Raw genomic sequence first — 24,849 nt, 5'->3', positions numbered from 1 at the left:
ATTGATTTAATTAATTGTGCACATGGTAGAGGGGTCATGGGGAAAAATTTTCAAGAAACCGAATTAAAGGATTGAAGTAGCTCCTAAAAACGATTCTAACCTAGAATAATTAATCAAATATTACAATTGGAAAATAAGATATTAGAAATCGTTTTTCCAGCTTTTTACACTTTTTTCATACTGCTTTTTGTGCTTTCTTAGCTTTATAAAGCTTTGTGCTTGTCTATAAGAAGTTTGGGATCCATTCTAAGCAGACTATTGTGCTCTCTTGCAAATTCGCACCCTCTTGCTGTTGCTCTCCTTGGGGGTTGCCATGTACCCTCCCTAAGCTGTTGTATTAAATGGTTTTTCTATTGTCCCGTAGACGTTTTTGGTCTCCCGTGGATATTAATAGACTTTCTTCCTCCTTGCAAACTTGCTTTGCTATCCGCTTGCCCTCTAGCAACTCTGCTTGACTCTTCTACCGATCAAAAGTGAAAAACGAAATCTGTAACAGAGAAAAACAGCCTTTAAATGAATCAGTAGAAGGGTAAATCTGAGAATTACACTTACTTTGAGGCTTGTTCCAGATGTGGGAAGTGGGCGAAGAAGTAAAATTGTAGCAAATGGTCAAGTTGAATGGCAGAAGAAGATCATGGAGTACTTCTAAAATTGAAGTTTTTTATTTCTACCTACCTGCCTTGAATTGCAAGAGCTTTTGTCATGTCTGCGAAGAAAATAATGATTTCAGATTCTGTTATTCACCTGTAAGCCCATTTAAAAGTGATTTTCAGATTTCGTTTTGACTTGTAGGCCTTTCCAAGGACCAAAACTGATCACATTTATTCCTACATATATCCTTAGCATTCTGGAATCTGAACCATGTTTAGGTCAAAATTACTAATTATTTCAGATTTTGAACCATGTGTTTTCAGAGATTGAGAGACAAGTTGGTGTCAATTCAATAATTTCAGAGATCTTTCGCTGAGATTGGCAAGTTTTGGGTCTCTTAACCTGGTTTTTATCAACGGCTGCCAATGGTTACTTTTCTACAGTTTCCTATAGTTTTATGAGTTGAGTTCTCCCATTTTTCAATAATCAAAGAGATCATTGTATATATTTTGGACTACTTATTCATGTCCTAGGATTTCTAAGTTCCCGTGGTTTCTGTCCAAGAGTCTACATTACTATTGCAATTCAAGCTGAGCATCATTGTAATAAAGAAATATAGCTGGGATTAGGGGGTGTACCTCATTCACACCCCATCACATGCTCAACTCTTTTCCCGTCTCTCACAACCTTTTGTGTGAATTTTGAATGATATGTCTGTAGTAGATGTTCACCTTAAAATAATGGTTGTTTCAAATTCTGAGTTTATAGAGTAATTTAACTAGAATTGCGCAAGTTTCTGCATAAGCACGACTCTAACAGTGAACTGGTGGAGATGCTGATGGAGTAAAATGATGGGAGGGGCTGCTTATACAGTCCCCAACCCTCTTGACCCCATTAGCCTTCACGCGTCCCGATCTATAGGAGGATTGACTGGGTCAGCATAGCCGACTAGATCTGCACATTGGCCTACTAATGTGGCGGGCCAACGATGTAGCAAGTCCCCATCTGCACTATATTGGCTTCAGGAACACAATATCCTGGACAATATCTTCACAGTTTGGGAGTCAATTGATTGGGCTCGAGAGGAGTCTCAACCTATCGTGATCCTTCTTTTGGAGCTGAGAAGGTTTATGACAGGGGAGTGGTCCTTTTAGGAGGACATCATGTAGAGATTGGCATTTTCAGACAAATGGATTAAAGGAGTCGCACGAGGGACTACCAGTCAAATGCTCATTGGTGATCACACAGGGGAGGCCTTTGCTCTCTTTTACGCAGTTCGCTAGGGTTGCACTGTTGCTCCCTTTCTCTTCCTATTCAAGGCAGAGGCTCTAAATTACTTTCTATGCTCCCAAGCTGCAGGCCTCTCGGGATGAGGCTTTTGATTCGTCGAGAGGAGGAGCTCCTGGACTCAGACACCTCACTCTATGTGAAGGGCACAGCAGAGAGCCTCGAGGGGGTCCATGTAGCCCTCGAGAACTATTATTTGGGCTCATGAGGCAATATCAATTGGATTTCTTACAGCAACTGAGAAGGTGCAGGAGATCAAGATTGAGATGCTACACTAGGATTTCGGTGGATACCGCAAGGGCATACAACGATACTTAAGCGTTCAAGTGGGCATTGATATTTCAGCAAAGCAACAGATCACCCCAGTGCAAGAGAATTATCTCTAAGCAATTGGGAACACCGTTTGAGCTGACCCATGCAGCCGTTGTGAAAGCATCAGCAAGTGGGAGATGAATCTCCTATATAATCCAAACAAGTCTAAGAATGTTTGCAATTCTTGTAGGTTTGTAGGATGTGGCGATTCCAATATGGCCCTAACCTTCTCGGGATCCATTTGAACCCCTTCTTGGGATATAATATGTCCCAAGTACTTTGTAGAGATAATTCTCTTTTTACAAAAGAATCCAAATTTGAATTATTTGCAAAAGAAGTGAAGTACTTGGGACATATTATATCCCAAGAAGGGGTTCAAATGGATCCCGAGAAGGTTAGGGCCATATTGGAATCGCCACATCCTACAAACCTACAAGAATTGCAAACATTCTTAGACTTTTTTGAATTATATAGGAGATTCATCTGCCACTTGATGATGCTTTCACAGCGGCTGCATGGGTCAGCTCAAACGCCTAGTTATGGGCAAGTTCGAATGGTATGGCGAGACAAGAGGGGACGAGGAGACGCTTCTAGTTATGGATCATGCCCGACTCGTATTGGGCAACATTTGCAGTTGGAGGCAATAGCCTGGTCCTCCTCAAGACAGCATCATTTGTTGGAACAGCAGATTCCTTTGAAGGTTATCTCACGTCTTTGGACCAACCGTAGGCCTTAGAAGATATCCTACTTTTGGATGTTGGCGCATGAAGCTGCCCTGGTTTAGGCAGATAGAGGTAGACCATAGATGCCACTATTGCGTAGATAGAGATCCGGAGACGATCCCGCATTGTCTCTTGGGCTGAGTGCGGGAAAAAGAGGATCACTGCAAAGGTCTAGCATTCAAGCACGCTTGCAAAAGCAAGCACTGAAGGAGGCCACTAGTCAGCTCACAAAGCTCTTCGTACAGTGTGCAATACCCTTTCATGTGGCGAAGACTATACGATGGAGGAAGGCCATGAGAGCCGTAAGCCGCATTGGGTATGAATGGGAAGGGCCTACATATGAGGCCTTGCGGACAAGAGAGCTAAGAAGAGAGAGGGAATGTGTGAAAGACCGAATGAAGCCCTTGAAAGAGACTTGGAAAAAATATGGATGCACACTCTTATGCGACCAATTTTAAGTATTGTCTTCATCCAGCATTTTTCTAGTCAGATGCACGCAAGAGGAATGTGTACAATATTTTAGTGTCTACTTGCAAGGGAACCATGTTCTTGAGAGCGATAGACGCTTTCACTACAAGTACAGTGATTACAAGGTTATATATTTGGGAGCATTTACGGGCAGCCATTATGGAGATAGGTGTTGAGCATGTGGTGCAGGTGGTGACAAATAATGGCAGCAATTGTGTGTCAATGAGTGCCATGTTAGAAGATGAGTTTCCTAAGATTGTGTGGACACCCTGTGCCTCACATTGCCTTGATCTTTTGATCGAGGACCTAGGGAAGATACCTTGGATTGATGCCATCTTCTCCACAGCCCGTAGTATCGTGAAGTTTGTTACGAAGAGACCCAAAGTCCTCACCATCTATCAGGCTTACAGCGACCTTGAGCTATTGAAACCTCCAGCCACAAGGTTTGCTTACATGTTCATAGTGGTGGAGAGGCTTGTGCGAGTTCGCCAGGGCTTGTTGCGCACGGTTGTGTCTCGGGAGTGGGGAGATTGGGATGATAGAGGCCAAGCAAAGTCTATCAAATTTTTCCGCATGATCATGGATGAGTCTTAGTGGAGGTATTAATCAAATCAATTAATCCTATCTACACAGTGCTTCGCATCACGGACATGGAGGGAAGCACATTAGGGCTCTTGTACGAGTTTATGGACAAGATTGGAGAGGCCCTCAACAGAAACACTTCCCTATCGCCTGATAAGTAAGACTTTTTACCTTTGTAATATGTATAATTATTGCAGTTACTAAATTGCAATTTGTTATCATGAAGCCTAGAATTTTCAGATATATATTATGTATGTACTATTATCTATAGTCTATGAATTTTGCATGCATAATGCATTCCAATTTCTTGTGGCATGATTTAGGGTTGAGTCCATCCGTGCTATATGGAATAAGCGGTGGAATTGGTTCCACCGCCCAATCCATGCGGTGGCACATGTATTGCATCCCCTCTGGCGTAGTCAAGAACAATATGAGAATGACGAGTTGGAGGAGGGGATGCAACAGTATCTACAAAATTAGACGGGTGGTGACTTGGAGATGCAACGAAAAATGGAGGATGAACTTCTATTGTTCTGCAATCACAGCCTCTCCTTTGGTCGACCTACGGCTAGGCTTCGAGAGACAGTTGCAGCCTGTCTCCTCGTGGGAGAAATATGGCAACTGTACTTCTACTTTGGTAAGAGACAAGTTACAACGCCACTAGTTAGAGCTTAGTCGTTAAGTAATTTGAAGTTTTATCTACTACAAATATGTTTAAAGTTATCAAGTCCTGATACTTATCTCTGCTTAATTGGCTTATGGCAAAAAGGCCTTGCTATACGTGTTCTCTCACAGGACTACAGTTCCGGTCCTTGTGAGAGGTGCTGGAGCACTTGGGCCCTCTTTCACACAAAGAAGAGGAACAGATTGAGCACGGCTCAATTGGAGCGGTTGGTGTTTTGTCATTGCAACCTCCGTCTCCTTGAGTTCGCCGCCGGCTGCCCCGAGCCTCGCCAAGTGAATGTAGACAAGGTGGACGTGGAGAAGATGAACGCCATACCAGATATCCCACGGGAGAAGCTCGACATATACACCATGTTGTATGAGGAGCTGTCAGCACCAGCACACCACACACGATCATACACTCAACCATCTGGAGATGGTGCTAGTACTTTAGTTGCACCCGATGGTCCCGATCCTGATGTTGATGATTCTTCTTCAGACAGTGACACAGATGCCTCAAGCTCATCTGAGGAGGCAGAGGATGACGATGACGAGGAGTCCATGGATGATGCAGATGATCAGTAGTGATGTACCTTGGTCCTTATCACTTGACTACGACTGTACAGACTACAGTGCTAGCCTACTCCTAGTCATGACACTTCAGATGCATAGGTCCTCGGGTCATGTTCCGGTGAGAGGTGTAAGCTAAAGCGTGGAAAGCAGATCTCATGCGCGCATGAATGAGAAAGAGGGCTTGATTATAACGATTGATGGAGGCTCTCGCCTCCACGGTAGTTCAAGGGTTTAGAAGGGCGACTTTCACCTTTGTCAGATGGTCATGCACACTATCACCCTCATTCATATCAAGATTATAAAGTTGATGCTGAAGAGTAATGATACGGGCTGTATTGTCGGTTTCATACAGCTCCTTCAGTATGGCCCACGCCTCTCGAGACGTCTCTGCCAACTGGATATGAGGGATCACAACATCTGCTGTCGTGCCGATTAGCATTGCTAAGGCTTGAGCATCCCACTCCTCCCATGCACTGAGTTCATCCGCATCTGCTTCAAATAGAACATCACCTCTTTTGTCCACAATGTCCTCCGGCTTTACCTCGGTCCCAATCACTATCTTCCACAGCTTCCGTGCCACCAGATGGCTTCGGATCTTGACTTTCCAGATTGGATAGTTTGTCCCATCGAGCTTTCCAGCTTCACCAAAATTGGGAATGAATGAAGAAGGAAGATGACTGGAGGAGGAGGAAGGACGAGCAGTGGGTGTAGAGGCTTCTGAACGCTGATCCATCTCGGTGAATAGCAAACTGAAAAACTGAAGCAAAAAAGATGTACTGACCTCCCGTGCTAGCCTGAGCTGAAAACGGAATCGCCTTTCTGCCAAGGGACTCCTTCCTTCAGAGAGTGCTTTGATGAAGAAGAGTTGAGAGGCTATGGCTCTGATACCATGTTAAAAATGAAGAGGGAATGAATCACTCAATCCTCCACCCAAGATCTCTCTAACTCTTACACACTCAGCTTAGATAGATGACCACAGATGCAACAGAAACACACTCAAAGATAACAGCAAGAAGAGATGGAGAGAGAGTATATTCATCCACCATCCACCGGATGGTGGGCAGAAAATGGCTCCAAGGGAGCAGTACAAATCACAGCAGGGTGCTGGAGCAAACTGATAAACTCTCTCTCACAAACTCTCCCAGATCTGAGTGCTGAACGCTGCCTTGGAGAAGGCTTTCTGTAGTGCACTGGATGCAGGGATCAATGGAGAAGTGGGCCTTTTATAGGCACTGCCCAGGCCCCTTCAGATGACCGACCAGCAGGGTTGGTACCCTGTCTGGTGGCCGACTTCATGGGCCCCATAAAACTAACCAGGGTTGGCCCTGGTCGGTGGCCCTGGTTGGGCCAACTTGGCCTGCCACAGGCCCCTATATAAGGGTGCCCTGTGCGGCCAGTCTGTGCTGCTGCAGGAGCCTCCATGTGAGGCCTAAAGCCCCCTTTTACCTGCTGTTGCAGGCTGCGACCAGCCCGTGTGCTGGTCGCCTATATCTGCCATGCTCTCCTCCCTCTGATTCTGGCCTGAGTCTCTCTCCCAGCCCTCCTACCTCTCACTGCCCCTTGTCCCCTCAAATCGGGGGCTCACAGGTGGGCACAGTGAGAATCTAAGACTGATGCAGTATGATATACACATGTATCCACATGGTTTGCTAGTCATGGTATCCAAGATGGACCGGCTTCCCCCCTTCTAGTACAGCATGGATGCACCGCCTGAGTTGATCCCTCAAAATGAGATTCACTGTATCATACAATTAGATCTCCTCCAGCGACATACATCTCGGGCTTGGTAGGGGACCAAGAGTTCACTACCAAGATCCACGGATTCAAATTCCTTTGTGAAGGTGAAAGCCAAGGAAGATTGCTCTAGTAAGGCTCAGATCAAGGCTGCCTGCATGAGGAGGTTAAGCATGAGGAGGTTAAGGACACAGAGGTTACTCTGGATCGAGTTTGAGGAAGATGGAGACACCAACTAGAGTATCATTTCGAGGTTACACATTAATGCTAATTTGGTGTCACTTCAAGGGGTACCTAGCCTGGTGTGATGGCAGCAAACATGGGCAAGCTGTTTGTTCAGGTGGAGGGTGAAGACGTTCCAAGTAGACATAGGGGTAGTTCTCATTATAGAGAAATTTAGACCTTACGCTTGTTGGTTGCAGAAGTTGGTGCTATATATTGGTGTTGAATAAGGCAGCAAATTTCCACAATGGTCCAGTTGCATGTTGCTATATAGTTATGTGCTAGACCCAATCCATGACTTTGTGTTTGAGACTTTGGAAGCACTGGAACATGAGAGTTTCTAGAGTATCTTGTTGGACTCACAGCTTTATTCTTAGTACATAGCTCACTTGGCGCTCAGTCAGAGACAGCTGGTAATAGATCCAAGTATCAAGAGGAATCCTGGTGATCAAGAAATATAGAGAGCAGCTACGGGATCCACTGTATACATTTATCTATTCAAGATTGTGAATGGTGCCAGCTATTAAATGGGTTGTAAAAGACCCTGGATGCTTGGTGATTGGCAGGATCCAAGCTGTCCCTAGTTTCAGATGGGGAAAGTTGGATGGTCATCTTATTGGAATAGGGTTGGTCACCTCCCCACCAGTGAGCCCCCATATGAGAAGTGCATCAGGGGAGTGGACCAAAGAGTAGGATTAGGAATGGAGCTGCCACATGGGCAGCACATAGGCTGCCATCTAGGCAGCAGAGAAGGAGATACCTCGCAAATCAGGACCACCATGGTGGGCAGAAGTGATGCAGGAGTGCCACAGGGCCGTCCATGGATGGAGAGGACAAGCATGTGCAGGGAAACCTCAGTACGGACTGGTTGGAAGCTTTCCAGGTCCTTGGAACAGGGCTGCACAAAAATGGAGTAGGTGCAGCAAGCTAGGGAAGGCCTAGGGGCCTAGGAATGAGGCTGGATATGGGCAGGCTGCCTGGGCCAGTGGCAGCCAGCCAAAGGCTGAAAGAATGCCCCCAAAAGGGGCCTTATAGGCTGCTAAAGTCGGCCTGTTTAAGTCGGCTGGAGGGCCTGTTTGAGTCGGCTACAGGGTTTGCAAAAGTGGGCTTTGTGCCCTATATGAGGGGTCCATTTGGGCCTCCATAATCATCGCTTGGAGCAGCCAGTTCAGGAGCAGGAAGGAGCAGCAAGAGGGCTTCCTTGGGCCTACATCCAAGAGGTGAAGGAGACCTAAAAGTGCTGCAGACTTAGCTCAGAGTGGCAGCCTAACTAGGCTGGCTAACAGGACAGCGAGGTGGAAGGGATCTTTGGAGAGAGTCTACATAAGCTCAGAGGAGCACGTGGGCTCAGAGATCGGCAAGAAGCTCGAGGACAGAAGTATGATGGTACAGATAAGGATGACAAGGCCCTAATATCTCAGGACAGGAGCAAAGGCAAGGGCAAGGGTAAGACTGGCAAAGGCAAGCCCCAATCTGACGACAGAGAAGACTCTTCAAATAAAGATAACAAGAAGAAGAGAAAGAAAGAAAAGAAGTGACTACTGCAATGAGCCAGGGCACTTTGTGAAGGATTGCAAAAAGAAGAAGGCTGATCATCAGAAGAAGGGTGCCAGCTCAAAGTCAGAGGATACAGCTCAGTTGGTGGTGACAGAGAAACTTTTCTAGGTGGGAACTCCGAGTGCTACTGAGATTAGGTACAAGGACCCCAGTGTTACTGTCAGAATGTCGGACATTAACGATTGGTCAAGAGAGAAGTCAGAGATCCTTGTGAAGGCAATGCACAGCGATGAGTGCCAGGAGTCACTGTGGGTGGCAGGTAGCACCAGCAGTAAGGAGGCAGAGTGCGAGGTACCTGGAGGCTTGGCTATTGCTGGAGTAGTAGGGGATTCTTCGACAGGACCTGAGGATTCAGCGTTAGACAGAGGCTTGTGACTTAGAGGGTGACCACACAGAACTACAATTGGAGCTTCAAGGTCCAGGTAATCTGGATCCATCCCTGGAATTGATGTCTCGGATATGTTGTTTGGTTGCAGACCTAGCCAGATGGAGGACGGGTTGAAACAGACCCTGAGAGCTTGTGCCTGAAGGACTTCAGGCTGTTCACCCATCATGCGGGGGACAATTGGAGGATGTTGGTACCTAGAGAGGTCAAGTTCGAAGGTGGGTTCGTGATTTAAGCTGGTGGTGCCATCACGGGCAGCTAAGAATGGGCATGTGTACCGGACTACTATGCGAAAGCGGAACCAGACCTGGAGCAAGAGCCACTTGTTGAAAAGTCACGAAAAGACTATGACGACACTAGAGTGTTCCAAAGGGCTACGACACGGTAGCTACTGGAGCATCCTCATCGACGGAATTGGATCTGGCCAACGTGGGTCGGTGAGAGGGGGTGTTAGGATTAGGCATGGGGCTGCCACATGGGCAGCACATGGGCTGCCTTGTGGGCAGCAGAGATAGAAAGGAGCTTCGCAGATCAGGACCACCATGGTGGGCAAAAGAGGTGCAGGATTTCCACACAGCTGTCCATGAATGGAGAGGACAAGCATGTGCAGGGAAACCTCAGTACGGACTGGTTGGAAGCTTTCCAGGGCCTGGAACAGAACAGACATGGAACAGGTGCAGCAAGCTATGGCAGGCCTATGGGCTTGGGAATGAGGCTGGATATGGGCAGGCCTGCCTGGGCCAGTGGCAGCCTGCCATGTGGCAAGGCAGTGCCAGCCAAAGGCTGGAAGCATGACCCCAAAAGGGAATTTATAGGCAGCTAAAAGCCATCCTGTTTGGTCGGCTGGAGGGCCTGTTTGAGTTGGCTACAGGGTCTATAAAAGTGGGCTTTGTGCCCTATATAAGGGGGCCATTTGGGTCTCCATAATCATCACTTGGAGCAGCCAGTTCAGGAGCAGGAAGGAGCAGCAGGAGGGCTTCCTTGGGCCTACATCCAGGAGGTGACCGAGACCTATTAGTGCTTCAGACGTAGCTCAGAGTCGCAGCCCACCTAGGTTGGCTTTCCGGACAGCAACATGGAAAGGATCTTTGGACAGAGAGTCCACATAAGCTCAGAGGAGCACGCGGGCTCAGAGTGCCAGGTGTTTAGTAGGAGAACATTTTGGTATTGTATTGTGTCCAGTTTGTGGACGGATGGAAACATTTAAGTGTTGCTTCTATATTTGTCTTGATGCACAGTCTATTAGTTGGTGGCTTGCACTCACATGAATGGTTGTGAAGTACACACATGTTTATGAAGCTTCATTCCATAGTGAAACACTTCTGCATGCAATTCCTGGGCTCATCTATCAGTCTTCCGCTGCAGGATACCCTCTGGTGGGACTTCATGTTCTAACACGTGTGAGTCATAGGATGGCCTGATCATCTACGGAGGGCATGAGATGGACATAATGGTGGTAACTGGGCATTTTGGAAAATCCCGGCAGGAAAAGCAGTCAATGAATGCAAAGAAAGAGAAGGAGCATCAGCCTCATCTTTTCTGATACACAGTCATGTGAAAAATACTCGCATGTGTGAACTTGGGATCTTATGAAGTATTGTCATTCCCTGCCAAATCATGTAATATGTCAAGTATCCCTTACATGGTGGTATCCCTGTGCCTGAGGCCATGGTCAAAAAGCCTATGAATGATATGTAATGCAAAACGTTTTTGCCAAGCGTCACGTTGACATCTTGTACTCAGACTCAAGATCGTGTGTCGAATACATTGTCTCCAGAACACCCATTGTCAACTTACGAGAGCACCCTCAACAAGGGCGCCAAGGCCAATAATCGAGTGCCAAAATCTGATTGAGCTCATCTTGTACTTGTAGACCTCTTGTACATTTGGAACAAGGCACTGTATCTCTTTCGCTGCTTTATTCCCGTATTTGTAATGATTCCACTGCTATTCTTACATGATTGTAACTGAGCAGGGTCTCTCACAACAACAAAATAACTTCATCCAGATCCAAGTCTCCTGTCGCCAGTTAAAGTTAAAATGGATACTCCCATATGGTCTATACTTACAGCAGCATCTTTGTCATCAATTCTCAGATATTACACAAATTGATGTGCAGCCTATACTATGGTTTGATGTCTGCGTCGTCCCTCTTTTGCCTAATATAAAGCTTCCTAGCCCTTCTAGACAATTTCAACATGGAAAAGAGGAGTAGACAACGTTGTGATTTTATGAAGGGGCCTGCCTGTTGACCTGGACTTTCCTAAAGAACAGGATACAGGAATTTGAAATTTCTTCTAAGTTTCTGAAATTCACAGAAGCTCCCATCACACACACACCTTCACGACACACCTGCAATTGTCATTCCCTCTCTTCCTTAATATGCAAAACCACCACAACAGCTCAAAGGAGTAGCTGGAACCTTATTGATAGCCACCACAATAGGAACATTTGCAGCTTTGGCATGTGCTATAGCTTCACGCGTTTGTGGTCTTACTCCATCATCAGCAGCCACCACTACTATTGCAATGTCCGTTACCCGAGCCCCACGAGCTCGCATTGCACTAAAAGCCTGTAAAAAAAGTGGACAGACACTAATTTGAGTTAGTGTGGCCGAAGGAGAGCATTTCGAGTGTAGCGCAATGTACTTTGCAAAACCTCACCTGATGTCCAGGTGTGTCCAGAAATACACAAGACTGTGTTTCTCCATCGACAACAACAGGCACACGGTATGCACCAATCCCTTGAGTAATGCCTCCCGCCTCACCAGCTGCAACCTTTAAGCACATAAAATAAAAAATATTTTATACAAGGCAATGTTTATTATTAGTGCCACTGCAAAGGTTCATGTTCACATTGCAGGCAATGTTTATTCTAGTTGTCACTGCAAATTATCTTTGAAAGAATGATCCAAATCAACAAGAGCTAAGAAAAATAGGAATTCTACCTTAGACTTCCTGATGTAGTCCAGCAGAGAGGTCTGAAACAATATTACATACATACACTCTCTTAGTGGAGCTGAGCGTGTAGATTGTTGACAATGAAACCAAATTGTGGAAAACAAGAAGAAGAGATTTGAAAATGGCAAACCTTCCCATGATCTACGTGACCCATGATGGTCACGACAGGAGGTCGAACTTCGAGATGCTCAAGGTCTTCATCATCGAAAAACTCACTTGTTTTCTTAGCCATATCTTCTACCTTAATAGTGCCAGCTTCCACAACTTCCACCTCAAACTCCTGACATACCAACTTCACAGTTTCCTCATCTAGTGTTTGATTGACAGTTGTTATAATCCCTTTCAGAAAGAGGGTCTTGACAATTTCTGCATCATTAACCGCCAACTTCTCAGCCAGGTCAGGAACAGACATCCCCTGCTTCCCAACCTCTAAAATGTCTACTTTGACAGGTGCTGCTGCTTTAGCTGCTTCTGCTCGGGCAGCTTTGCGGCTAGCCTTGGTCATTTTCCTTCCACTTCGGCGAGCATTGCCATTGGTGCCTGGTAGATCCACATCATCCTCCCCCCCCTTAGGTCCTATCCTTCTCTTCGGCCCATCAGCTACTGTTTTTCGCCTGTCCTCTTTGCCATCCTTACCTTTTAGAAGGGCTGCCTTCCCTGTCTTGGATGGGGTCCCCCCCACATCCGTTGGATCAACCATTGCTCCAGCCTTCCCAGCTGCAACCTTAGCCTTTTCCTTAGGCCTCGGAGAGGCTCCTACATCTTTTAGAATTATCTGCTTCGGGGGGGGTTTCGCTAACTGTGGACCTTCCCTACTTGGAGGCTTCGCTAACTGTGGGGCTTCCCTACTTGGTGGCTTCGCCAATTGGGGCCTGCGAGGAGGTTCAAGTTTTGAAGGTGCCACTGCTGGAGCAGCACTTGCTGAGGTACTGGCTTCGGCACCATCAATAGTCCTGGTTCTTGGGTCCTGAGAGGATTCATTTGGAGGTGTGGCTCCTTGAGGAATTTCCGGAGGAGGAGGTTTTGGTTGAAACGCCTCATCCCCTTTACGCCAAGTCGACTTGGAATAACGACTTTCTTTCGCAGAGGTCGCATTCTGCTCACTCAACTTCTCTGCCTTCTCCAGGATCTGCCCCAATGAATCTATCGGGTTCGTGACACCGATAGACTTAGCAGTCTTGTCTCCAGGTGTGCCTCCGTTAGGCTTAGCGTTCCTGTCTCCGGGTCTGAATACTTGTCTGCTTTCTGCCTTGTCCAAAACTTGCCCCAATGAATCTATCGGACTCTTTACATCCGAGCCTCCAATAGGCTTAGGGGACTTATCTCCGGGTCTGAATATCTGTTTGAAGCTTGTATCCGTATCCGCGCGCTTGGCACCGTTCAGTTTAGGCGTCAGCCGAGGTCCAGTAGTTACCTTCGACTCTACCGGAGCGACCGGCGGGGACAATTGAGGACGGGGCCGGGGAACAGGCTTAGGGGCTGGCTTCAAGAGTAGCTCTTCAGACGATGAATTTTTAGCTGGCACGACTGGCTTTGAGTTGAGAGCTGGCGTGCTTGCCGACTCTTGTTTCAAGACCTTGAGCTCGGTGTCTTCCTCGACTACGGCTGTGGCAATCACGCATTCAGTGACAAGCCTCTTGTTGCGGCCAACGTTGGACCGCCTGCGATCGACAGACTCACCCACGAAGTGTTTTCTGCGCAGGGCTAGACGCTGGCAATCGTCACAAGTGTAGTGGTCCGGCCCATCGGAAAAGCGACCGCCGCCGAGACCAGACGATACGACCTTACGCAAATGAGAGGTATGGGGAGAAGCAGGGGGTTGAAGAGATACCTGGGCGATGGATTTCTGAAAATTGGCGACATGGTGAGGGGCTGCAGCGACGGGAGCAGCCGTGCAAAGGGCAGCCATGGGAGCTGAGAAGCAATCTATGGGAGGAGGAATGGGACTAAACCCATGGCAGGGATAGAGAGGAAGCTGGAAAAGGGAGCATAGCTGAGCACTATGGAGAAGGATAAGGCAATGGGAGCAACAAATACTAACAACAGGTGGCAAAGACAAGGGGATAAGGAAGGCGTTGCTGCTGCAGGGAAAGGCAAGCCTGCTGGCTATTCAGCTGATATTTCACACATCCACAAGCTGATTCTGCTCAACAATCACAAGCTCGTTCTGCTCAGCAATCCCAATCTCTGCAAAGCCAGAGAAAGAGAGGCAATCACAAGATCATTCTGCTCAGCAATCCCTGCCCCCCCCCCCCACACACACACACACAGAGCACCCACAAGCTGATCCTCTCGAGTAATTCCCAACTTTGCACACCCAGAGAGAAACAGATTTCTCAGCTTTGCATAGACCAACACACACACACACACATACAAGAAGAGTGTCTCCCTGGTTTGCTTCTGCTTAGCTCCCAGCAACACACAGAAACCCAGAACCATCCTTTCCCTCAGTTTGGCAGGTTGTTGCATGAGCTTCTATACTAAACCCAGAGTGAAAAAGAACTCTGATATTAAACAGTGTTTGCGTATCTGAGAGAGAAGGGAAAGAGGTAGGGTGGCTGGCTATTCTCTCAATCACCTCAACCAATTGCTGCAATATGAATTCAGAACCACAACACCTGAATTCTACAGAAACTTTTCTCGTCTCTTGGGACCCTTGCCCTTTTTGAAAGGCAGTAGGTTCCTGTGGTGTAGGGTGCTCCATATCATCCCCATCTTCTTGGCCCCACTTCCCTCCCTCCCTAATCCTATCAATACCCAATGCTATCCTTCAGAACAACCCCATGCCCTTCCCAATGCAAATCCTATCTCCTAACATTTTTCCTTTCTTCTCATGGTTTCAAACTCACACCTCGGTTTCCCTCATTAACCTTTCGAGGCGTCCTTTGCTTTCACACAATGAAGACAAGCCTCCAACAAATTGAACAATTGTGTGCAACAATTCCTGCTGTAAACGGGTTTGTATGAGCGTCTACACAGCAGGCGGCATCATACCCACGAACAAGAATTGTCATTGCTATTGTCCGAGCCCAAAGTTGCAGCCGAATGGCATCATGTGACTTCGAAGGAATGCTCCTATAGTCTTGTTCAATCTAGATGAGTGTGAACCTACCTTTGCTTCCTCTTGTCTTTTGGATCTAATTCCCTCGCCTCACGAAAAGAAATCACTATACATAAAACACATGAGAACTCCATGCATTGGAACAATGATCCAATCCTAACCATAATAACATCTATGCACAAAAATGCAACAACATAAAAAAATACACATACACGCTCACCCCCCACAAAAGATGGTATCCACACAAATGGCACACAACAAACCACACACAAATCACAACTAAAGCTTTTTTACATTTCTATTCAAAAACAAATTATCAAAATATCTAGATAAGAGTTATCGATGCTTTACTAGGTGGTTGCCAATATATCACATGGTGTTTTTTGCAAAGTACCACATAGTAGCCTAATTGATCACACAATGTATTACTTTACCATGGTGTAATTCAATCACATGAATAAAAAGAAGCAAATCATGTGGCCAAATTGTGCCATGCATCACGAAGCTATTAGTCTATTTTCTCGCATAGGATCTTGATTTCCCAATGCAAAAAAAGAAGCTCTCTCCCTCGCTTTTCCCTATTTTGAGAGTTTTGTGGTTGCAAATGGAGCTATGACTGGTGCTCTTTTAGTTTTTTAGCTTTTTTTTTCTCTTGCTTTTCTTTTGTGTATGTCTTTAGTGTGTGTGCATGCCAATTGGGGTCAAGTGTGCTGTCCATAGTTGACAGCCTTGAGCATTCCACCCTAATCAGCAATCCATACAATGAGATAGTGAAGAGGGGGGAGCAAGGGCGGAGCGGGGGGGGAAGCCCAATTGCACAGCCCACACTTGTTGACTTTGATCATTCTACTCTAGTTAGACAGTTTGGATAGTTCAATCATGTGACGGTATCTGAGTATGTGGCTCATATATCTTAGGTTTCATATAAATGCTTATCTTGATCATCTAGAAATCGATCATCCCAATCAAATGTTTGGTTTACAAAGTTTAATCTAAATCATCTTGGTTTCAAGTTGTTGCTTTGGATTTTTGGTTAATATGCCAATGCAACCTACACATATTTGACCTTCGGGTTCATATCTTGATCATTTTGATATCGATTTGGTGTTTTTTCATTGTATGGCTTGCACATATCCAACCTTGGGTGATGCATCTACTTAGAAGCCCCTTGGTTGGTATTCGAATGCATGACCTGCATATATCTAGGCTTTGATCATTCCCATATCAATACTCTTAGGTGGATGTTTGAGTCACAAAGACAAACCTAATCCAAGCTTCGAGTTGTTTTGCGTTTTTGCAATTTGGATGTGTGGCTTGATCATCCCAATATCAATGTGGTCTTTGGGTGTGTAGCCCATACATATCTAGCCTTGGGATTTGTACATACAAATACTCAATCATCCTAATATCCATCCAACCCATGAAAGATATGCTTTGCAAAAAGGCTACCTAGATGAGAGAGCATCTTGGCTTCTCATCGTGGCTTCATAGATTAGCTTGGCTTCAAGCGAACAACCCCTATTTTTAAGAAACTAGTTACTATCTGCAAGGTTAAACTAAGGATTGAACTATTCCAATTAGGAAAGCCCTAGCTAGATTGCTTTGTTTGCCTTCAAGAACCAGACTTGCATCATGAAGCAAGCCTCTTGCTAACTTGGCAATGCCACAAAAGATGAGGCGCTAGTTCAAAAGCTCCTCTACAAAGAGGGCAAGTTGTACTTATGTCTGAAAATCTCCCGATCTTGGCACACACTGGCAAGCATAGTTACTTTCCACATTAAAAACTTGAATCTAGGGAAAATTCATACCATAAAGTAGAACATGTTTTTCTCGGTAGACTAAGGACATTATAATGACTCCAAATGTGACAGCATCATTGAAAAGACATGGAATCTGCCATCAAATTGGAATAATGATGGGCAAGTCAAGCTTTTTAGAGTTGGTTCCCCCTCAATGGCCTATCCAACCCACCACTTAACGATGGGCAAGCCAAGCTTTTTAGAGCTGATGCCCCCTCAATGGCCTATCCAACCCACCAATCTTTAGAACTATTAATAGTGTCGAAGGGCCAATTTTCTAGGCATGGATTGAATAATTCCATCCAAAGAAATCTATTCAACACGTGTAAGTGTGTACTTGAATTCACTTCTCTCCCTAGAGTACCACATGGTAGCATTGACATCCCATAAATTTGACCATCGACAAATATCCTTGTTGTTCATTTTTTGGACAGAGCTAGATTGCATAAAGTGTGGCCACCCTCTACAAGGATGATTGAGTTCCAACAGTTTGGCATGGCTTGTATTTCCTCTTTGCAAGTTTGGCCATCTGCAAATATCCTTGTTTCTAGATAGAGCTAGATTGCATAAAGTGTGGCCACCCTCTACAAGGATGATTGAGTATCTCCTCTTAGCCTTCCACTGCAATCGGGAAACAATTAGCTTCTAAGCCTAGCATAGGCACACAAATCGTAAGGTCTAAATTCTTCCCCTTCAAAGGAAAATGCAAGAACTCTTTTTCTTGTCAACTCAACCTAGACCATTTCCCAAGCCCTTTTGTTATACCAGCCATAATCACTAAGGAGGCATGAAACCAGATGGCTAGACAATGCTAGCATTTGTGGATTAAAAGGCTAGGGTTTGAGTCCATGTGCCAAGACATATGTGGTCTCTCTTGCAAAGGGCAGTGATAAGAAAATTTGGGACAACATTATACATGGCGTAGAGGTGGACATTCAAGGCTATTTGGATGCCTTAGATTTCGAAATTATGCATGTCAACAAAATAGGTGTTCTTGGTGTTGAGAATGGTTATATCGCTTTCATAGGGTAGTGAATGATAAGAAAGTTTGGGACACCGTGATACATGGTGTAGAGGTGGATGTTCAAGGCTATCACAATGACTTAGATTTCCAAATTATGCATCTCGACAAAACAAATGTTCTTGGTTGAGAATGGTTATAAAGTCTTGGGCATAGCTTGCAATGAAGTTATTTAAATAACTCCATTAAATGGTAGAATCTTCTAGATCTAGGGCGAACATAATGTACCCAATTCTCCACTTATTTGTTCAATGGAATTGGAATGGCTTCTGCACTAGCAAGAATGCAAGGTATATCTCTGTGGATTTACTTTTGTTAATGGTTTTATTTCATATGCATCTAAAAGAAGTAAACATTACTTACTCTTATTGAAAATCATATTAATTATTCAATGGATGAATGTAAACATGGTTTTTTTTCTGATTTGCCTGATGCTTTACCCCTTGAGAGTATTTATTAGATCTACCCCTATTTGTAAACCCCCATATAGTAGCTTTAACTCCTATCTTAAGGTAGTCGATCTCGATGAACCATTCATGGTTAAAACATGCATGAGTGATTTTGCTACAGATTAGTGGCTTTTAAAATGTGTAGCCCTCATTGATGACCCTGGGGTGCCAACTCCCTTTAGTAAGAAAACCTGTTAAAATCTTGAGTATGACATGAATAAAACAATATGCCATGAGTAAAAATTATTCAAACTAACATGGTTGCTTTCTACACTAAAAGAGCTTCAAATATGTCTTTGTGAAGATAGTGGGAGAGAGGGAAGGAGTCTCACTTGCGGCTTTCTCACATGCACAATGGGGGAATACACACAAAGGTGGAGGCTGAAAACAGTTTTCCTCTTCTTAGTTGTGAAAGCCAAAAGAACTCTCGTACAAAGAAAATAGAAGAACCCTATATGTGGATCTCAAACCAAACTCAACTAACTAAGGTGGCTTACTAACTGAGCCACAAACTAGTAAATGCATAATGGTCACCCTGGCATATCGCGAGTGGAGCTCGATATCTCAACACTCCCCCTCGAGCTCAATCCCAATTCCTGCACACCAAGCAGGTCTCTGAACTTGCGTAGCTTCTCTGTGCCCAATGCTTTTGTGAAGATGTCAGCTACCTGATCCTCTGTGCTGACATAAACTAGATCAATAAGACCTAGTAACACTTTCTCCCACACATAGTGATAATGCACCTCAATGTGCTTTGTTCTAGCATGAAAGACTGGGTTCTTTGCCCAGTGTATACTGCTCATGTTGTCACAATAAATGACAACTGGCCCATCTGTAGACTGATGCATATCATAGAGTAGCTTATGCAACCAAGCTACCTCACATGCAGCCATTGCTGCACCCCTGTACTCAGCCTCTGTGCTCGACAAGGCAATTGTAGGCTGTTTCTTGCTGCTCCAAGTGACTGCAGCACTCCCAAAAGAGAACACATACCCACTGGTAGATCGTCTATCAGAAATACTACCAGCCCAATCAGCATCATTGTATCCATGCAACTGTATTTGAACCCCAGCCTCATAAAATAGTCCATACTACAATGTGGACTTCACATACCTGAGTATGCGTCTAGTCGCATCCAAATGCGGTTTCCTTGGAGCCTGCATAAACTGACTTACCAACCCAACAGCATAGCTCAAATCTGGCTTGGTAATAGTCATGTAAATCAAACTTCCTACTATGCGTCTATACATAGAAGGGTCTTCCAGAAGCTCACCTGCATCTGCGCTCAGCTTCACATTCTGCTCCAAAGGAATTGAAATAGGCTTACAGCCTGTCATCCCATATTTGGACAGCATGTCCAATCCATACTGCCTCTACAAGAGCTGTATCCCACTTGGTGATCTAATCACCTCAATGCCCAAGAAATAACGCAGCTCTCCCAAATCCTTCATCTCAAACTTCTGCCTCAATAGCATTTTCACATGAAGGATATCTTCATCACTATCACCTGTGATGATCAAATCATCAACATAAATGACAAGCAGCATAATCCCTTTCTCTGTTTTTCTCACATAGAGTGAGAAATCTGCCTTGGAAATCTGAAAGCCAATAGTGACAAGATACTGTCCTATCTTGTCAGACCATGCTCTAGGTGCTTGCTTCATGCCATACAAGGCTTTCTTCAACCTGCAAACAAACTGAGGATGAATAGCATGAACATAACCTGCTGGCTGCTCCATAAAGACTCTTCTTGCAAATCACCATGCAAGAAGGCATTCTTTACATTCATCTGATGTAAAGACCATCCCTTTGATGCAGCCATAGCAATGGCTGCTCTTACGGTTGCCATCCTTGCAACCGGGCTGAAAGTTTCTTCATAATCAATGCCATATGTCTGTGCATACCCCTTGACAACTAATCTTGCCTTGTATGAACCATCTGCATTGTGCTTGATCTTATAAACCCACTTACAGCCAATTGCATTCTTGTCTTTAGGCAAAGGCACCAATTCCCATGTAGCATTTGCATCCAAGGCATCCATTTCTTCATCCATGGCTTTCTCCCATTTTTCATTTCCCATGGCTTGCTCAAAAGAAGTGGGTTCTGGTTCCTGTATCACTTTGACCATATAGGCATAGTGAATGGTTGTAAATCCATCATATTTCAGCCTATCCACAGGATACCTAACCTTGGTAGACCTGCGCAAAATAGGCTCACTTCCAGGTGCTCTCAAAACATCCCTGGTCTTCCTTACTCCAGGTGTAACAATAGAAGGAATACCCAACTCATCATCAATGCTCTATTCTGAGCCACTAGATTCACCATCCACACAAGAGTGACCTGCATTCACATCAAACATGGGCTGATCTACCTTCTCTTTTCCTTTTTGTGATACCTGCGTACCACTATCTGCATTGCTTTGAGGAGATTCTCCTAATCTCAATCTGCCTGTCCATGGCGAAGTATGTGAACCACTGCTAGAGGACACTGCAGGTCCACTGATATTTTGTGATTGCTCCTGTGAATTTTGTGCAGCATTACCATTTTGTGCATCTACATCAATCATCACATTTACTGGTTTATACCAGCTGCTCATCTCATCAAAAACAACATCTCTGCTCACTGTGAACTTACGTGTAGAAGGGTTATAGCATCTATACCCTTTCAGCTGTAGAGAATAACCAATAAAGACGCACTTCTCAGCCTTTGGATCCAACTTGGACCTCAACTCATCTGGCACATGAACATAGGCAATGCAACCAAAAATTTTCAAGTGAGAAATGTCTGGTTTCCTACAAGTATACATCTCCTCTGGCGTCATGCCATGTATTGCTGCAGTGGGAGTCCTGTTCATTATATAAACTGCTGTAGCAACTGCTTCAGCCCAATAATAATCTGGTAGATCTTTTTCATTTAGCATAGCCCGAGATACCTCTCCAATATGCCTGTTTTCCCTTTCTGCAATTCCATTTTGCTGTGGGGTATGACTGCATGAATATTGCTGCTTTATACCATGCTCCTACAAGAACCTTGCAAACTCATTTGAGAGGTACTCTCCCCCTCCATCTGACCTTAGGCATTTTATTTGCAGGCCTATTTCTTTTTCAACCATAGCTTTGAAAGCTTTGAAGTGCCCAAACACTTCACTTTTCTTTTTCATAAAATACACCCAAAGTTTTCTGCTGAAGTCATCAATAAATGTGACAAAACAGTGACAGCCACCAATAGATGCAGCTTTAGTAGTCCACACATCAGAGTGGATTAATTCCAATGGCTTTTTACTCTCTTGAACATGCTTAGGAAAAGGTTTCCTTGCCTGTTTCCCAAATTGACAGGCTTCACAAACCTTGTGCATTTCTGCAACCTTGAATTTAGGCAATCCTGCAACAATATTTTGGGCTTGCATTGATTTAAGTCGCTGTATATTAACATGACCAATGCGTTTGTGCCAGATATCAATATCTGCAACTACACCGGTCCCATGTGCAAACATTGCTGCACTCAATTCAGGCATGTCCACATCCAACGTAAACATCTTGCCCTTCTTCTTTCCTTTTGCTATCAAGCGACCATTATTTTTCATATCCTCAACAAAGCATCCATGAGGATAAAATCTGACCTACAAGCCCTGCTCAACCATCTGACCAACAGAAACCAGGTTCTTGGTGATGTTCGGGACATGAAATACATCAGACAAGCATTGCTTTTTCCCATCCTGCATAGACAAAGGAATTTTGCCAATCTGCACAATAGGATGTGCAGTATCATCACCAGTCTCCACAAATCCTGGTTTTTCCATTTTCCTTGCATCCTGCATCCATTCAGCATGACCTGTCATGTGGTTTGACGCACCTGAGTCAACATACCACACATCATTGCTTTCTTCTGCACTTGTCACAGAATTTGTCATATGCTGCACCATAAACAAATGCTCATTTCTGTCATCACCCTGTCTACTAGAGGATGCATAATTGCGTTGCTGCAATTTTTTATTCATAATGTCATTCTGCTTTTTGTAGCAATCTTTAGCCATATGCCCCATTTTACCATAGTAGTAGCATTCAACATTGCTGTTTGCATTTTGGCCTCTCTGCCATCCACCACGACCTCTTTGGCGCCCCCTGCCTCTAGAGTTACCACGTCCTCCTGCATAGGACTGGTTTTCTTGCATTTGCTACATATTCTGATTTCTACCATGGCCTGCAGATCGGCCTCCTCTACCTCTGCCTCTACCTCTGCCAGCATTTGAGTAGAAGACAGTTTCTTTTGAAGTTCCTACTGAAGAAGATGCACCACCATTTCTCTGCTCTTCAGAAATTAGAAGAGCAATCAACTCCTCAAAATCAGGAAATTTTTCACGGACGGCAATGGATGTCCGGAACTGTGCATAATCCTTTCCTAGACCATTCAAGGTCACAGAAACTAAATCGTCATCATCCACTGGCGACCCAATGGAAGCAAGTGCATCCGCAATTTTCTTCACCTTCATGTGGTAGTCATTGATGCTCATATTTTCTCTCTGCACATTGTGCAGCTCCTGCTTGAGCTGCATTTTCCTGGCTTGCGTATTTGTGCTGTACATTTTTGCCAAAGTATCCCATGCCTCCTTTGGTGTACTTGCATCCTGAATATGCACAATCATGGAGTCTGAAATACTGATAGACAACCAGTACATAACTTTCCTGGCTCTCTCATGCCATCCTTTGAATGCCTGCATTTCTTGTTGATTGGGAACATTAGGAAGAACAGGTTCTTCTTCATTTCCTGTAATGAACTCCCAATAGCCTTTTCCCATAAGGAAATTCGTCATTCTAAACTTCCATGCCTGGAAGTTGTTCTTGTCAAGCTTTTCAGTGACAATCTGTGAAAGAGAATCAGATGCCATTACAGAACACTGCAAAATATTCTGTCACTGCAAAAAACACAGCTTTTGCCTCACACGGGTAGATTTACAAAACTGATGAAAGTGGTATTTCACCACACAGTCACTTCCTAGTGACGATTTTGCATCAACAGGCAACAAGCATGAATCTGCAACTCCCAATGTCTCTGCGCACAAGCATACGATGCAATTTCTGCGGCAACTTTTCACCGACCTGCAGAACGGTGGTCGCACAGCAAAAACAGGGCCTTTTTCTGAGTGCCTGCGGAGAACTTCCGCCTCCAAAATGGGCCCCGAAAATGCCCTCTCGCCACACCGCGAAGGGCGTCTCAATCTGAGACAGTGCACTCTTGCACTTCCGGCTATGCTACCTGCAGAGATTTTGCTCCCAAACTTGAAAAAGGAAAGCAACACTGGTCCTCTTACCAAGACACTGCGAACTTGGTTTGCTTTCTTGAGCTCCTTACGACGAACAAGGCTCTGATACCATGTGAAGATAGTGGGAGAGAGGGAAGGAGTCTCACTTGCGGCTTTCTCACATGCACAATTGGGGAATACACACAAAGGTGGAGGCTGAAAACAGTTTTCCTCTTCTTAGTTGTGAAAGCCAAAAGAACTCTCGTACAAAGAAAATAGAAGAACCCTATATGTGGATCTCAAACAAAACTCAACTAACTAAGGTGGCTTACTAACTGAGCCACAAACTAGAGTAGATAAGGATAGCTGTCATCCAGTTATTATTTGTGGGCGGTGTACCAACCGCATCTGTAGCTAACAAGTCGGTGACATAAATGCACAACGGTCACCCTGGCATATCGCGAGTGGAGCTCGATATCTCAACAGTCTTTACATCTTGAAATTTGAGTAATACATGAAAAAGTTATATTAATTTGAAAGGAGATGGGTTTTCATATTTTAGCGTATTTTTTGTTTTACCCCCCCTCATCCAAAAGATCCCCCCCCTTGGGCCTCACATATTATGAGAAATATGTACAAATCTTAAAATCTTGCATACTTTTCAAGGTATATACCTTATATTTTGTGGGAGGGGGGAAATGAAATTTTCATATTTTTCCCTTGCATATTTGACGGAAATCCATGCATGTTTTCTATGGACCTTGTCCCCCCCATACCTTGGATTTTGGATGAGGGTAGTAACATATTACATATTGAGTTGGCCCCCCAGGATGATGACACACGTGTGGTGGGGATCTTATTGGAATGTTGATGGAGTACTCACCTCCAAGCCACATTTGTTGAGAGCAATGCAAGCAAGAGCTATTCATATGTGTAAGCAAGAGCTATTCATTTGATGACACACGTGTGGTGGGGATCTTATTAGAATGCTGATGGAGTACTCACCTCCAAGCCACATTTGTTGAGAGTAATGCAAGCAAGAGATTTTCATATGTGTAACTCATGTGGCTTTCGATTTGTTGTAAATGTGATTCCACAAGGGAGGGAATGGAGGAGGGGAAGGGAAGGAGGGAAGGAGAAGAGAAGGAAGAGGGAAGGGGAGATGCAAGCATAGCACACACAAAGAGCATGTAAGGAGAGGAAGAGCAAACACTATTGAGGAAC

The 24,849-nt window shown here is 44.8% G+C and overlaps 1 protein-coding gene across 1 annotated transcript in view; it reads right to left on the bottom strand.

The window, feature by feature from the left end:
- The window catches only part of FUG1 (Translation initiation factor 2, small GTP-binding protein), a 29,986-nt gene extending 15,319 nt beyond the window's left edge, over nucleotides 1–14,667 (bottom strand). The window contains exons 1-4 of the mRNA XM_087374512.1: nucleotides 12,187–14,667; nucleotides 12,044–12,076; nucleotides 11,760–11,873; nucleotides 11,519–11,668 (exon numbers count right to left, since the gene is read on the bottom strand). Coding sequence (XP_087230638.1) covers nucleotides 11,519–11,668; nucleotides 11,760–11,873; nucleotides 12,044–12,076; nucleotides 12,187–13,965 — 2,076 coding nt within the window. The 5' untranslated portion in view covers nucleotides 13,966–14,667. The remainder of the gene's footprint in view (nucleotides 1–11,518; nucleotides 11,669–11,759; nucleotides 11,874–12,043; nucleotides 12,077–12,186) is intronic.
- Between the last annotated feature and the right edge of the window lie 10,182 nt (nucleotides 14,668–24,849).

Source organism: Dipteris shenzhenensis, chromosome 5 (genome assembly GCF_047967505.1).
Source record: "Dipteris shenzhenensis isolate YYH24624 ecotype China chromosome 5, Dip_SZ_1.0, whole genome shotgun sequence".
Taxonomy (NCBI): Eukaryota; Viridiplantae; Streptophyta; class Polypodiopsida; order Gleicheniales; family Dipteridaceae; genus Dipteris; species Dipteris shenzhenensis.
The sequence above is the reverse complement of the archived record's forward strand: the minus strand, read 5'-3'. Positions and strand labels throughout refer to the sequence as shown.